The sequence below is a fragment of the Polypterus senegalus genome, chromosome 10 (genome assembly GCF_016835505.1).
Source record: "Polypterus senegalus isolate Bchr_013 chromosome 10, ASM1683550v1, whole genome shotgun sequence".
In the NCBI taxonomy this organism is placed as follows: Eukaryota; Metazoa; Chordata; class Cladistia; order Polypteriformes; family Polypteridae; genus Polypterus; species Polypterus senegalus.
The window spans coordinates 68,239,870-68,257,023 of NC_053163.1; the positions used below are offsets into that span (position 1 = coordinate 68,239,870).

The window sequence follows — 17,154 nt, forward strand, 5'->3', positions numbered from 1 at the left end:
AGCACCAACATGCAGCCCTGTCCTGTTCTACAGGCTGTAGCCAGGGCAGAGGCTCTCCAATACAAGATGAGACAAAAATCTTAATTACTTTCTTCATTCATTACAGATGCCACAGCTAGATAGACCAATCTCTCTTCTGAATAATGCTGTTAAGATAATTTCCAAAATTATAGCCAGAAGGATTGAGAAAGTGCTTCCTTCTGTAATATCACAAGACCAAACCATATTTATTAAAGGCAAACACTTAACTCTTTCAGGGCTGATGTCGACTTTTGTCAAAATTCAGAAGTAGAGGACAGTAATCAGCTGTAAACTGCAACAAAACTCACCCTTACATTTTAGTTTGACTCTCTTTGCTAGAAATAAAGTTATATAGCTTTGTTGATTTAACCTCGATTCCCTATGTGTGCATGAGTAGCAAAGAGCAAACAACCTCTAAAATGGCACTGACATCTGTTGAGTGACCAAAGCGAATGTGCAGAGCAAAATACTCCATGGATGTCTTATGTAATTTCGTTGAATAGGACTGTGACTTGTCGGACTCCGAGTTTGATGCAAGTGATCTGGAGATGGATATCAAAGTGAGGTACCAGCATCATCTGATCGGTCCCCAGCTGATCGTGGCCGTGCATCCCTGCTGGCCATCGAGGTGCCCCCATGCAGCCACTGCTGCCAGAAATGCTGAACGTGCACCAACAGCAGCCACAGCACATAGCAACAGACATTTTATGTTGAATTATGTGTGAAACCATTGCTTTGTGTGCTTTTCAGTAAACAAAAGTTTTTTGGAAAAAATATTCAGCCCTCAAAGAGTTAACTTCTCCAATACTGGAGTCTTTACTCAGGCTGGTAGGGTGATCCCCAGCAATCTTGGCGATGGCTCCCAAACATCTGTTTACTATGAAGCAGACAACCCCTGACGGGGAAGCCTAACAGATATTAAAGTGACAGGAATTTAACTGCAGACATAATTGCAACCAAGAAGACGCTGAAATGTAATGCTTACCTATAGCCAGTCTTGCACGGGCACTCGGAGAAAGTTGTTTCAGTGGTAGTAATTTAAATCTTATTAAAGAATAAAACATCCTCTAACAGGACAAATCATATCTTTAAATTACTACTTGGAGCATTCTTCAAAAGCAATCTGTTACTACATGGTCAGAATGATCAGAGATGCAAGAGAGGTTCATTTTATAAACTATTGAATTTACATACAGTGTCAATCAATGCATACATTTACTGTGGTTGGTTCGTTAGTTTACACTCAAATTATATAAAATAAAAGTCTGCTATATTATATTCTGGTTCTTCTTATACCTTTTGAGATGAGCTACCACCATTGGAATTTCTGTGCATATAACAATTGTCCATTCTGGTTCTTTGCAGAACATCTGCTGACTTCTTAGTCATCTCTTAATCATCTTTCAGTACATTTTGTTGTTCACTTGGTCTTTATCTGGTTTCCTGTTATGCCTGAGAAGGGTTCTGACATTTATTAAGCCTTTATACTATTCCTTTAAGATGAAAGCTATCCTACCCTAAAATCATTCTTCCACACTTCTCACGCCTGCTGCTTTGCAAACTTGGTGACAACCTTAGGGAGTAGCAGGAAACAGGCTAGAAAGCCAACAAAAGTGGCTGAAAAATGGAAAAAAAAAGACACAAGAATCAAAGGTTGTAGCGGATGCCACATGTGCTATTATTCTGTGGGCGGTTGCTGCCTCTTTGGGTGCATTACAGGGAAAAAGGATGCTGTAAATACACCTTTAAGGGGGAGGTCATAACTCGGACAGGGCGGTTGGTGTTGAAAACTTAAAAGCCGGAAAAGAAGGGGGAAAGGGAGACATCTTGTGGCGGAGCAAAGAGAAGGACAAGGTAGCGCCAAGAAATGGATCTGCTGGAACAAGTTCTTTTTCTTTTTGGGAGACTCAGCGACACAAGGGAGACTCGTCTCTGAAGACGGACTCTTTTTTCTTTGATTTCGCTGACGAATATCTTGAATTGGTAGGACTAAACTTTATTGTTATCGGCTCGACAGCCAGCGTATTCCGTTAGGGTTTCTCTTTGCCCTGAACAATAAGGACAGTAAACCCATTTGGACAGTCTGGGTTTTCTTATTTACGAACATCACGTGTTTAAACCAGAGAGAGGGGGTTTCGATTGTTAGGTATTTATTTGTTTTTTTGTTTTTCTTTATATATGTAAAATAATATATTTGTTCTTTAGCTTCTTCTTTATTTGGTGTCATGGCTTGTGGTTAATGCTAGGCTGGGACAGGTGGTGGGGTCAATAAAAGGATGAGCGTTGGTCACGTTGCCCGATAGATATTGAACTGCTTTACACTAGCAGTTTTCTAATCGTGCCTTAACTCGGGTTTAGTTGTTTGCCCCGGGGATAGCGGTACAAGGTTATGGACATTCTCCTCTTATCTGTACTTTTTGTCTCCTGTCAGTTAACTAATGCATCACACATGAAAAGCCTTATCTACAATGGAGCGTTCAATCAGAAGATAATATGAAGCTGGTTTTAAATTAAAAGTCGTTGAAGTAGCAAAAGAAATTGGTAACTGCGCTGCTGCAACAAAGTTTGATGTGTCTGAGAAACTGGTGCGAGACTGGAGGAAGCACGAAGATGTAAAAAAAATTAAGTGTTGCATTTTTGAACGGCCGTATAAGTTGGGGTCTGATTTTAAGATCGATTTTTCCGGTTTTAAGACCCGACTTATATGCGAGTATATACGGTAAATATATTGTGAAATCATTGAACAGACACAGAAAGAGGTTTGGGGGGAGCCACCTCTATGCTTGATATCAGGCTGGCAAAATGAAAGATTGGTTCCAAATGACATGTCTCAACAGACTTCATTGCAACAATAGAAAGTCAACAATAGGCAAACATGGCAGATTTAAAGCCGGGCAAGGAAGTGATGTCAGCTGGGCAGGAACTGGAAGTGATGTAATTGGACCCGGAACCAGAAGTGACATCCTCGAGTCCAGGCGAAATCTGCTGCGGTTGGTCTGACGATGAAAAAGAGGAAGGATAAGGGCACTCTGCCACCCCCTGGTCTGGCATGGAATTATCCCTATGTGAGCCCTTCAGCAGCCTCCCATGTGCACATGTGTGCGAAAGCATACATTATAACCAGGTACACATATATTTTGTTTAATGTCAACTTCAATCTCGAAATTTCCACTTTACTCATGTAGTTTATTTTGTCATTAAAAGTAGAACATCATAAACTTCATCTTAAAATCGTTTAATTAACCAGTTTCTCAAATCACATTGTAAGCATGTTAAATGCTTTGTTTTGTAAGTGATCTTCTATGTGCTCTATGTGTGTGAATCACTACTTACTTCTTAAACCGTCTCTCTCCTCCGACTGGACACAGAATCCATTACATTCATGATATTACAGCTCTCTGAATAACTAAAATACTGAGATGTATACGTGATATCATTTTCATGATGATAGGAGTTAAAGCACGTTATTAAACATGGGTTTCACGGTTCAGTGATTGTGCGCGACCTTCAATGAAATTATTTATTGCAGCAGTACTCAGGGGAGGCTCTAGGCTTGTGGCGGCCCTGGGCAGAGAAAGAACCGGTGGCCCTTTCAGCCCGCCAATGTCAATATGGTATCTTATGTACAGTGGATGGCCATGTCCGTTGCGGACACTGCATAGCCACCTCGTGCTCATGACACAAGCGTTTAACTTTTGTCGAAATTTGCCGCTGCATTTTTAGCTGTGTCGTTATTTTCTCTTTCTGTTTTATATTCAATATATATTGGCATGGCCGCCTCTGCAGTCCTTGCTTTTCTTTCTCCAAGTAACTGTTCGCCACACAATCAGCTCAGTAATAGACGTTAAGCCATCTGTAAGCTTAGAGTGCCGATTCTTTAAAACATTTAAGGAACATTGAAATACCTTCGTAGTACATATTTATTCTATTCTTCACGCCAGTCCCAGTGAAGAATATAGATTATTTAAATGAAGTTAAAGTTTTATCTGTATAATATAATAAACATATTTTGCTGCATTTATCTTAAAAATGATATCGTCATCATATGTAAATACACGCTTTATAAAGTGGTGCAGGTTGTGTAATATTATAACTGTAGTGCAAGTTTACAGTGAGGTAATTGTACTTATAAGTACAAACAGTTCTACAAGGAGCAATTGATTGAGTGCGTTTAAAGTTCTTGGGATGAAACTGTTTCTGAACCACGAGGTCCGTGCAGGCAAGGCTTGGAAACGTTTTGTCGTGGCTGAGACAGCGTGTGCCTGATGCCGTATACCGATAATTCTCTTTCCGATCAGCTGCTGCTGTGATTCACACTCAGATACAGTGATATAAATACTCCGAGTGGTGCAGTGAGAGTAATATGGAAAAAGATGATCCGCTGTGGCAACTCCTAATGGGAGCAGCTGAAACAAGAAGAAGAAGTAGGTGCAGTGAGAGTAACAACGTTAAAGCATTTATGGTATTTAGAATACTATGGCTATTCCCTGGACCATTATATCGTTACAAGTTAATTACAATCAGATGTATTACACTAAGAAACAATATGCGGTTAGTTTCAGTGCATTTATAAAGCCGCGTCAGGAAAATAAAAGAGTAACCACACAGGAACAGTAGCACTGCTTTGACGCTGGGTGCCGCCAGTCTGCAAAACCGAGCAAAGAACTTGCGTACGATAAGGTACGAAGTACCGTGGAAAAGTGCGTGGCTTTACGCCAAGTGTAGGTTTTATACATTGTGATTTGAACGTGGAAAAGTTCTTACACAACATTTCTGTGTGTATGCACGGTTTATACATGAGGCCCCAGGACTCTAAAGACTTGGACCTTTGTCCTTTGCATAGATATCAGAGCATCACACACCCCTTTCCAGCGACCTCATGACCCTCATGCTCTCCCAATCTGCCTACTTACTTCATAGGACGAGTTACCAGAGACATGAATGTCACTACCAAGGTAAGTAAATCTCTCAACAAGGTTGACACTCACTCCAGAAACAGACACACTGCTGATGGATGTGCCCAAGAGATCATTAAAGACCTGGACCTCGTTTTTTATCGGGACACTCGCAAGCCCAGACACTCAGAATCCTCGCTCAGTCTCTCGAGTGCCCCAATCAAAGCCTCCATTGACTCCGCGAAGATCTCAGCATAATCAGCAAAGTCAAGATCAGTGAATCTTTCTTCACCAATAGATGCCCCACAGCTGTTGGACCCCACGACCTTCCCAAACACCAAGTCCATGCAGAGTAGAAGCAAGAGCACATGCCTGACGAACCCCAGAATCAACTGGGAGAAATGCAGTCACACCCTCAAAAGTATGCCATTGAGTGATTTCCTGCAGTATCACTAAAGTGGAATTTACAAGGAAGTACTGTATGGACCACTCCATATTGTTTTTTAATATTTAATTTTTAAAGAAGATTGCTTTCCTAAATTAACCAAGTTGAGTTACAGCTTTCAAGCTCCCTTGACCAAAAGATGCCAACTAGCAATCGTATAATGTAGCTACATGGCACTGCCTTCTAGGCCATGTTTCGCACCTTAAAAACATTACTTGGGCACACAACCTAATCGCCTATTCCATGATCGATAATTGTGCTTGTAAAACCAACACTTCAGGTGCAGTCTAAAAATAAACACCTTTATACAAAGGCAATTTTTTCCTTCATAAGAATGTCTTGTAGGTATATTTGACGCTCTTTTTGTTATTTATACCTGCAAGTAATGTAAGTTAATGTTAATGGTAAATTTACCTTAGTTTTTGGATTAGTTTAAATTTAAATATAATGTAGCTTTAACATATGGTAGATAACGAAAGATTCAGTTTAAACCCCTATAAGGTAAAAGTTAATGGAATGTTCTTAATATTAGCCCTGTGTGACAATAGTATAGCTCTTAGATTGAAGTAAGCCAGCTAGAGAGAAATGTTAACTGTTAGACAGAAAGGCATTATGGGTGTATTGTCTTCTGACTGTATGTACGTATGTGTGGTGAATGAGATAACATATAGAAACTTTAAAAAATCAAACTTAGATTCTTTAGCCACAAGTAGTGTAAGAGCCATTTTCCTAGTTCTATAAGATTCATGAATATTTTACTAGATGACAATGCATAATCTATGGGAGGTTCCTATAACCCCCGTAAATAGGACTGTATTGGTATATTCCTGCCATTTCTAACAGCTTTGACTAAAACAATAATCTTCAGTTAGTGACAGCCTTGCCTTGAGTAAGGTATGGAAGGCATAAGGTTTTAAACCGTGCCTCGGCACATGCCTATGTGCCAATCAACCTACGGGTCTTTTGAGTGTGTGAAGTAAATATGTAAGAAAACAGCACTTAATTCACGTGCTGTGCCGTTTGCTTAAAGCATACAGAAGAAGAAGCTAAGAATCTTTAAGTATATAAGAATTTAAGACTCTTTAAGAAGGGAAGAAGAAGTAAAGAACTTTTACATATAGAAATAACTAAAGTTTTTCAAGAAAAGCTAAGTTTAAGACTAGATACATTTTTTCCCTTTTTTTGCCTTTTATTCTACGTGTGTAACTATTTTTTCTTTTATTCTTGTGTGGATTATTTGCTTTTAACTTTCACAAAATATTTTCAAAATGAACTTCTGGACTGTGAGATTTCTTTAGACACGCGTTTTACCCGTGCTTGACCATACCTTATTTCGGCAGCTACAAGTAGAATATCATTTGACGATTAATTTCTTTTTTTCTGTGCGTATTAGCAACATTTTTTAAATTATTTTTTGATGTGAACGGTTTGCTTTTAATTTCTCTAAACTCTTTAAACAAAGGTGCTTGGACTGTGAAGTTTATTTTATACAACGAGTCATTCTACTGCTTGAATGACTTTCTTGTAGTCTGCATTTGAACCATTTTGAATTATTTGGAAACCCTCGACAAGCACAGCTATAATGCCTAAAAATATGTTGTTTTACTGACTCACTTTTGGATTTTGATACTACTTCACTAAAGTGAACTTAAATTTTTTATCGAATGTGTGCCCTAATAACCACAACACTGCGAGTACACACACTGTCAAAGAACGTCTCCTTTCTTACCACAACGTGTCACCTTTTAGTGCACAAATTCCAACATTCCACTAAATCCAGAAAACGTGAAACTGATGGTTCATGTTTTTTTGATTATAAGAAAAAAGGCTCAAAGAAGGCATTGACATGTTTATCAATCACACTTTTACCACATCAAAGATATTGAGGAAATTACTGTGGTGCTACTTGTTCTTTTTAAAGAATTGTGTGTGTTTTCATTTTGTTTTTTTCTCTGAACTATTTGATGCTGTTTCTTTCAAATCCATAAATGACTGCCTGTACACTTTCTTCTTCCAAATGTGTTTCCAAGTCACTTTAAACAGTGGCATCAGTTCCTGCTGTTTAAAAACCACACTGAGACACGCAACTGTGATTTTGTCATCCAAAAGATGTGCAAACCAATCAGCAACCGTGACTTCACCACAGATCAGTGAAGGCAACAACCCCTTAGGCACGTGCACCTTGTGTGAAGCAGGAATCAAAAGGAGTGATGACCATATGTCACGATAGGACAATGGAAACCAAACTCTGCTTCTAAATCCATATACTGTACCAATGAGAAAAGTGGCTGCAATCCCCTCAGGTGTTGTGTACTTCTTAAAGTTCTGCCAACCTGCCTTCAGAGCACAACTGATTTTTAGAAAACTATGCCGAAAGCAGCTGTACCTAACATTTATTCTGCATTATATTTTACTAAAATACCATAGAGGCTTTTAATAAGACTTACTGTATTGTGATAACTTCAACTTTGTTTCGAGAAGCTGCTGCTAGTCTCTGGTGTTTTATTTAAAAGAATTCAAACCTATTGCTCTCCAAACTCCTATTAGCTCTCATTCTTCGTGGACGAAAGCCCACCAAATTCCGGCAGACATTTATCTGTATCTGAATTGTTACATTTTTACCTAAAGCTTTAATCCTTTCTTGACAAACTCTTGTGCATGGTTACTTCTTCACTATTTCTATATTAGGCAGGTGTTGACTAATTCCACTTTATTAAGTAAATATTGAACACATACATTAACAGAAGCTGTGCTCTTTTTTTTCTAAAGCGATTTGGTCCACCAGATCAGGATTATTATTATAAAAAGACAGATGATCCACAGCCAGATGACCCTGTAGACCCAGAGAGAAACTCAAGCGCCCAAGCATGTAAGTAATGGTTATATTTTGGACTGTTTCCCAGGAGAGATACTGTTCTGTAATGGTACTTCTCCTCTCACTGCTGCAAGGTTTTGGCTTCAGGCTGCAGTCTGCTCACTCTCCAACAGCATAACACTGGTCACACCAAAATAGGTGTGAATGTGTCCTGCGATGGAGTGGTGCCTCATCCAAATCAGCATAAACATGTGCTCGGCTAATTTGCAAATAACTTTAAACTAACAATTTAATAGAACACTGAAGCTTTATAAATAGATATTGCTATATTAGATGTACAAACTTTAAATCCAAGTCAAACACAAGACCAGTGCTCAGTTTTATCAGAATTTACCATTTTCAGGGCACTTGTGCCTAATTCTATGTTTTATCCTTATGCCTGGCACTTTGCTTCTGGGGTTTTGGGTTTCCAGTCTTACTCTACTTTTGCCTGACATGGCTGCTTCATGTTACCATCCCATTCCTGCATTGAAGATTTCTCGTATCTGCTAACTTTACACAGAGTTACTGGGCATCCCAACCTGCATGTCCTTGAATTGTTGGAGAGAACTGGAGTACCCGAGAAATAATAATGATAATTAAAAAAAGGGTTACAAATGAAATTCTATGTTTTCTTGACAGATAAATTTATGATAATCTAATGTAATAATTTTGGAAGGGAAATAAACAGGATCTGTCTTTCATTTGCAGTCTCAAGAAGAAAAGATGGTTGTACCTGAAGAGATCTGCAGTACCTGATTCACTGATCTACCACCGAGGGCTCAGCTGAAGGGACTACATTGCAAGAAGAAGGATTATGGAAAGGATTTCAGGAATTATATGCAATAATCCATACCAGTGCAACTTTTTTTTTTTGGAAAAAAGCTACTTCATTGTGGACAAATCAATAAAACAAAATTGTGCTCCATATTTGAATTATCAATACTTTAAAACTGTACAGGGATACCTTTGGATGTATTCAGCTCTTTTAGCATGTACAGGACAAGGAGTCTCGTATTACATACACATTCACAAATATGCATGTTTTTCCCCAAAGTCAAAAATACATTTGTCCATTTTGAAAAGCTTTTTCTTCGATTACAGGTCTGCAGGTGGCCCCATGTTGTCCCACCAGTATCAGAAGTAACGCAGAAACCGACACTGGATGTGATAGCAGCCTCCCGCAGAGCTCACTCACTCACACAGGACAAATGCGAACTTTAAGGACGACAGGTGTAATTCTGTTAACATAGTCATGCACAGTACATATACTAGGTTTGAGTTCAGACATTTTGGCTTATTAGACATTCCTTGAATGTCATGTCAGTCAGATATATGACCGATGCCAATATATTACAGTCCTACTGGACTAATGTAGGGTGTTGCTTTTATGGTACTGTTTGGAATAAATAAGATTATTATTGAGCATGCGAACTGGACTAATAAGATATCAGCTAAAAAAATTATATAATTTTCAAGGTCATGTAATTATGGAAATCTCAAATGTAAAGCTCAAAATCTTAAAACAATTTTAGCATGGTTTAATTATGCAGTATATACTGTATTTACATTTTTATTACCATAAACAATCTAATTTAGGCAAAACATTCCAAACAAATGACGACAATTTGGCCTTTTCCATGTTTCAACAACTACATTTTTGATTTGCTGCTCCTTCTATATGGTATTTGTTGGTTTTGCTTTGATAATCTAATGTCTCTATATTTTCACTCATTTAAATCTGTTCATTTGCTCCAAAAGTTCATATTTTTTATGAACTAGTATGAATTATGGAAAATATGAAGTTAGATGTGTAAAGAGGCTTGGCTAGTCAAGTGTCACAAGCTCCTTTAAAAGAGAATGTTTGCCTACTTGTTAAAGAGGGAATAAAAAACTGAAGCTCTGGGTTTAACTGTTCAAATTCAATCCCCTTGTCCATCATGGTTCAGGCTTTATTTTAACAAGGTAATAGTGCATGATCAAAACACATACAGTACATACATACAAAGAGACATTTTGATTAAAAAAAAAATAACACAAGTAAATGGTTTCTGTGTAAATGTAGAATAATTGCCCCCTTATATATCACTTACATTTGTGTTAACATCAGTTGTATCTTGAGCTTTTCAAATACAATTGTACACATTTGTTAAACAATTTAAAGTGCCTTCAAACAAGTGAATATTATACCCAAGTAATAACTCAAATCATTTAATTATTTTCAATAACTAAACACAAAAAAGAAATTACGCTGACATAAAGAAATTGTATCACATCATCTCTTGATAACAGCATTTAAAAGTCCAAATTTTAAAGATCAGGAAATTATTAAATAAACCCTAAAAATAAAACACATAGAGGATTAACAAGCCCCTTCTCAAAGTTAAGTACAAAATGAATGATGTATTTTATGGCTCATTTAAAAATAAAAATACTTCATTTAGCCAAAGATCACTGCTAGCCGTTTCTCCCCATAGGATGAATAAATACTGTAATATTCATGTAGGATTTGGTACTAAATCTTTTTCAAAATACTGATTGCTAACAACCCAATTTATGTACATCAATAAATGCAGTACTACAATTTCCCATGTTTGTAAATTAATGTATGGTTTTATTATTGAAATGTTACAAATATCATAGTACAATAAAATGTCATCCTAAAACCGTTTGCAAAAGAAGTGCAAGTATGTTTTTAGACAAATGAGTAACACTTCGTTCAATTCAGATTTCTGCTGGAAATGCTCATCAGCCAAAACAACAAGATGTTACTTTGTGTAATGTAAATATAATCTGTTAATAGGACACACAATTAAACAAGAGGGGAAACTTGGAACACAAACTAAATATTTGTATGCCCTCTCACACCAACACACAAAACTCAAAGTAATTTCTTGAACATGTTGTCAACTGGATTACAACTTCTTTACTACGGATATCTGAATTTCCTCTCACAAAGTAAGAAAGAAAAAAAATTCTATTTCAAAAAGTTTGTGAATTCACAATTTTAGTAAAGGATACAAGTTTCTGTATTATAATTAAAAATAATAAAAAATAAAGAAATACTTCAGACTAAAGTGACACAAATGTCTATATACCACAGTGAACATTGGTGATAATGCAGAACCTGCAATGTTTTTTCTCTTGTAGGCACATAAAACTTTCTCTTGTAATATAATAGCAGCTGCAAGATCCCACATTTATATTTCACTTGGTTGTGCCCACTGTCATAAACCTTAAGAACATATTTGCTTCACATTTTTATATTTATAGATGTATGTATGTATATATACACTCAATTGTTTTTATTTATATATATATATATACATATAGACATACACACACACAGGGTTATTTAAACACAGAGTTCTTCATGAGTAAAACTAAGGTATATACAATATTCGAAAAGTCAATGTCCTTAAGTTTATGTATATATTTATACTTACATATAAAAGAAGTGTTATCCTTTTGTCTTTCTCATCATAGTTAAATAAGGCAAGATTAAATGTAGAAGTCTTTAAATGTACACAGAAAAGAGGAAAAATAGGATTCTGAAGATGGACTATGAAAGAACTCGGGCAATAGTTGTCAAACTGGTTACGATACCATTCTTCTGGGAAGTAATGTCACGGTCCAACACAACTTTCCTCTCTTCTTGCAATATTAATATATAAACATATTTTTTTTTTTATACACAACTTGACCAACTTGGTCCACCACAAGCTGCAGACACAATAATGTAGATCACAACCTGAAATATTAAGCAGAAAAAAATTAATCATTATTATAGTAGTTACCAAAAAAAAAAAAGGGGGCCTTGGGGTCAGTTTATAAAGGAAATTCTGAGTGGACAAAAACATAGTTATGATGAATTAAAGATGGGGTTCTGTGCCACCTCACAGATTAATGGGGTAACCGGATACCAAGTACTAAAGTAAAATATTGAGTATTAAGAATATGGAAATGCAATGATTTATAAGTGCATATCTAAACACAATATCCTGATTATACATTGATTTAATCTTGATATATAAATAGCAGGCAAAGTCACAATGGTATGACAGACAGCAAGTCAATAACAGATAGGTCCTACATTCATTAGATCTGCTAACAGAGCTGCAATTTTACCGAAATTTAAAAATAACAAAAATATTAATAAAACAAAGCTGTCAAAATGCAAAGTTTGGCAAAGATTTGCATCTCAACAACAGGAAGGGGAAATAATGATTACCACTAATGTGTTTTGCAGAACCTAAATGGTTTAAAATATTATTTAATGTGATAAGAAAAACCATTTACATTTAATATTGACAAATATAACACAGAGTTAGAGTTGATATTAAAAATTAGAATAGGACATTTACAACCGGTTTGTAGACTTCATCTGGTCTATTCCTCCAAGGACTGAAACTTGAGATACTTCTATAGCATACCAGGAACATGAACCTTTGTTTATTGATAACAATATGACTCTCTCAGCTGAGCAGGGCCAGATCATATCCAGAACATAGTGTTTAAAAAGTGTATGAGCAGAGAACAATGTTGTTGGCTTTATGTATGTCATTTATTGTGGTATGTGATAAATAAGCCTACGCCACAGACTTAACCAAGTTAGTGTGCTTTTGTTGTCTCCCCAAAACTCACCCTCAAGTTATGGATTTAGAAGTTCAGGAAAAGATGGTGGTTTTCGTTGCTGGTACATCAAGTCTTCCTGGTGTCACTGAGATACAGTCGTTCACATTGCCATGCTTATTTTTATCATAGTCAATGTTCTATACATGTCCCCTGTGTCCACTTATTTCTCTCTGCTGCAGATAAAAGGATGGGGGAAGATGAAATTCTGGCACGGTTTTTAGCAAAAATGCTGTTTTCATTCTGTCCTTGATTTTATTTCTGAAGGACTGTGATGAAATTAATTCATTTAGGCTTGCTGATGTTGTTCATATTGACCGTCAAGTATTTTGGGAGTGAAGCTATCGTGGGTTCTTGAAACAATTGTTTAAGGGATAAGTTCTGTATTTTCTGTATACAAGTAATTTTTTTATAATTACTGCGCACAATATTTTTTCCTGGTAAACTGTGTAATGAAATGAAATAAAATAAAAGTGTCTGTGTTCGCAGTTTACAATGGATTCCAAAAAGTATAAGCCAAAAAAGTAAAACTTCATTTTTCAAGTCGAGAATTTCTCGAGTATTGGTGAGCATCTTGAGATTGCACAAATGCTGTAAAAAGGCACATTGGTATCATTTTCAGAAAAGAAGAAATTTTTGTGACTCTGCCATTTTAAAAGACGCCCAACAATGCTCCTTGCATCACTGCCTTTCATACCTAGCAGAGTGGATGACTGCAGCTGCAACTGTTATTTATGTTGAGTGTTTTAAAGGTTAGGGCAAACCTTTTCTCAAGTTCATGTGCATCTTGTTTTCTACATAGTACACTGAAATTCTCACTTGAACTTCTCTTCAGAATAGTGACAGTAATGTAATACCAACAAAAGACACACACAAAAAACTACACTCATAGAATCTAGCACATACTGTATATACAATGTAAATATACATTATGTTATTACAACTGAATTTTTGGACACCTTACAATCTGTGGACAGAAGCTATGCCTTTAATAATCCCATTTGCCTTTCTAAAGCAGTTTGCAATATAGATGTTTAGATGGGAAGGTTGCTTGGTACTGTTAATGATCTGTACTGCCTGCAATATTTATATGATCTTCTGCTGAGCAGGCACCATTTACCAAGGTGTTAATGCTGCCAATGAGAATGGATTCCACTGTGCAGTGTATAAAAGTTAGTGAGTTACTGCTCAGGAATCTCACATTTAGTATAGGAGGTCAGATATGTTTTCTTTAAATTGCCATTAAACTTTTCTGATTACACATGTGCCAATCGAGTGCTTACACAAACACATACTCATGCATGCAGGAAAGACAGAACTTCAGGGTCACATCTGCTTTTAAAACATTCATGTATATGAAGCAGCAAGAAATATGTAATGTGCACAAGTAAAGGGCTCTTAATTTGTAATTGTATGTAATTCCAACACAGAAGAGGGCAAAATATACTGTGGTATTCCCCTTTAACCTCTGATTAGATCATTAAATGTTACAACAAAAAAAGAAAAGCAAAAAGCTGGCCTACACACATCTAAATTTTTCTTCATTTTTCACATCCAATATTTAGAAATATTGCAAAACTGAAAATGGTAATTGCTCAAGTAATGTACAATTTCTTAGCTGGCAGGTTTTTCTAGTTTTAAGATGTTTTTCTACTGTTTATTAACATTTTCATTCTAATTGTGTCTTTTATTTAGTTTTTCACCTTTTTCAGTTTTTGTTTACTTTTTAGTTTTTCAACAATTATTTTTCATTTTTTATCACATTTTATTAGCTTTGTTTTTACTTGCCAAAGAATATCCACATGTTCACGGTTTTCAAAGTCTAAACAAAGTTTTCTTTATAGTTGTCAATTTTTTTGAATCATTCACGTTGTACAGTATATCTGTCAATGTAATACATAAAATAATTTTATTGTGGCAAAACTCAATTTTCTCATGATAATATGACTGTTCAGACCTGCCAGTATAATCAAAAATGCAAGATACAATACGTTTAAGCAAATGGTTAACTTCAAAAAACTTTACTTGTGTGACTGATTTTGTGAGCAATAAGATCACTACACACATGTGCTCCTTTATATTATGATTATTCCGGATATGCTATGATGCTGACTGTTATTTACCCATTTACAAACTTTGAAAATGTATTTTTTTCAGAGAATTCTCTCTCTCTTTTTTTTTTTTTTTTAATACTGCTGAAATCACTACTTCAATGGTGTTAATAATAGTAGTAACAGAAATGTAAGTTTTTTCTTATATATAGTCCCATTTCTACAAGTTTTTTTTTATGTCATATACTGTACTGTACATATGCTATAGCAACATTTAAATCATTCACTCAGTAAAATTAACATTTTAAAAATGTTCCATCCTTGTATCACAGTGTGCGTGGTTGGTGTGCATGATCGCTCTGCAGTGGACTGGTGCCCTGTCCAGGGTTTACTCCTGCCTTGCACCCTATGCCAGCTGGTTTAGGCTCCAGCAGACCCCTGCGACCCTGTTCGGGACTAATCGGGTTAGAAAATGACTGACTCACTGACATAAAGGAATTAGCATATTTTGGCAACTGAGATAGCTTAAAAACATGGTTTTAATATCCAGCTGTAAAACAGAAAACCTTCCATAGTTACAATCACTCAGTCCACATTGACAAGGGGAAACATGCAAACTTCATACAGACACACTCCAGGCTAGCAATCAAACAGGAGTTCATGGCATGGTGTGACAAGAACTCTAGCTGTGCACCACCTCTCTGCCCATGTTAAAACATCTGAACTAAACAACCTGATTAAAACCACGTTTAAATTTTACATTGTCTCATTTGACAGCACTGATTGCATGCTACGTGTCTGCTTAATCTGTCACTGCAATAATATTGGCAGCAAGCAGGCAGCATCTTTTCAAAATGAGGCAAATTCATTTTTATTTTTTCGAGGGGCAAGAATTAGCATCTGTAGCTAGCTTCTGTACTTTGATCAAACCACACAAAAATTCACAGATCTTTTTTATTGTATCAGTTTGCACTGATCTGACAGTTATTTATAACTATATAATATTATCATCATTATTTTTATTATTAGTGTTTTTTTAGAGTCAATAATGATTTAATGTTACAGAATTGGCGGATTCCAATACAGATTTTTTTTTAAATCTCTTTTTAATCCCTTTAAAAAATGATTTACACTAAGCTTGTAGATCACCAGATTCATAGAAGCATCATGTTCTATATTAATATTTGATATTTTTTAAATTAAAATTATAGACCACAGATGTTACTTGTTCATTTAAAAAAAAAAAAAGACAAAATGAAATTCAGTAGGTTTATTGCCGATAAAAATACTAAAATAAATAAAATTCGACCTTGAGAGTTTGATGAATCTTGACGTTTTAGACCTTCCCGAGTCTGAAAATACCATTTTTGAAATTATTTCTGTCTGTGTGTAAACACGATAACTTGAAAAGGCTTTGACCTGCTGCAGGTCAATGAGATTTTGTATACCTGCTTTATATAAAAAAAATAAGGAATCATATCAACTTTTGGGCCACATAATTACAGATAGACAATTCAAATTTTGTATAGATATTTAAAATGATAAAAAGGAATATAAGATATGAAATTTGAGAAAAATTACTCAACCAGAAGTAGTATTTTATTTAAACAACCATCTGAATTTTTTGTATCATGGAAATATAAATGTGTACACAGATATTGAAAACTATTCATTAAAATGCATAAACTTTTAATAACTACTAATTTGATTTTAATTTATACATCATCAGTATAAGAATAACATGTAAACATTAAACATGCTATGTAAATATAAAGATGTAATGGAACAATAAGCTGCTATGTTCCCATCATGTTTCTGGTAATACATTTAATTTTATGATTTTTTTTTTCTATTTCCATCATCATTATCATAATTAAATGCAACTAAATGCAGTTTTACCAATAGCAATTTATTGTAACAAATATTACATAATACTAACACTTTTTCTATGTTTTTAGGTGACTATAACTCTTTTTACTTTGTACGTAATCTAGGTAATGTATATGTAATCATGAAAAAATCCCACCACCTTCTTGACTTCCCTAGGTGAGAAAATATCACTTTAATGTAAAGTTTGATTATAAATAGAGATAACTAGTTGATAATATTGATACACAATCATTTATGATGAGAAGCAGAGATATTATATTTGAGAAATATTGCGCAACTGGAAGTGGTTCTGACGACCTTTTCCTCTATCTCAGTATACGAGAAAGTCGAGGGGAGCACACTCCCGATTTGTATCTAACGTTTACA

At 35.6% G+C, this 17,154-nt stretch overlaps 2 protein-coding genes across 2 annotated transcripts in view; one reads left to right on the forward strand and one right to left on the reverse strand.

Annotated features, from left to right (window-relative positions):
• LOC120537175 (calnexin-like) overlaps positions 1–10,125 on the forward strand; it is a 53,584-nt gene extending 43,459 nt beyond the window's left edge. The window contains exons 14-15 of the mRNA XM_039765914.1: positions 8,131–8,230; positions 8,927–10,125. Coding sequence (XP_039621848.1) covers positions 8,131–8,230; positions 8,927–8,955 — 129 coding nt within the window. The 3' untranslated portion in view covers positions 8,956–10,125. The remainder of the gene's footprint in view (positions 1–8,130; positions 8,231–8,926) is intronic.
• A 5-nt stretch (positions 10,126–10,130) lies between these two features.
• sybl1 (synaptobrevin-like 1) overlaps positions 10,131–17,154 on the reverse strand; it is a 27,051-nt gene continuing 20,027 nt past the window's right edge. Inside the window, exon 8 of the mRNA XM_039765915.1 lies at positions 10,131–11,966. Within this exon, the coding sequence (XP_039621849.1) occupies positions 11,904–11,966 (63 nt within the window). The 3' untranslated portion in view covers positions 10,131–11,903. The remainder of the gene's footprint in view (positions 11,967–17,154) is intronic.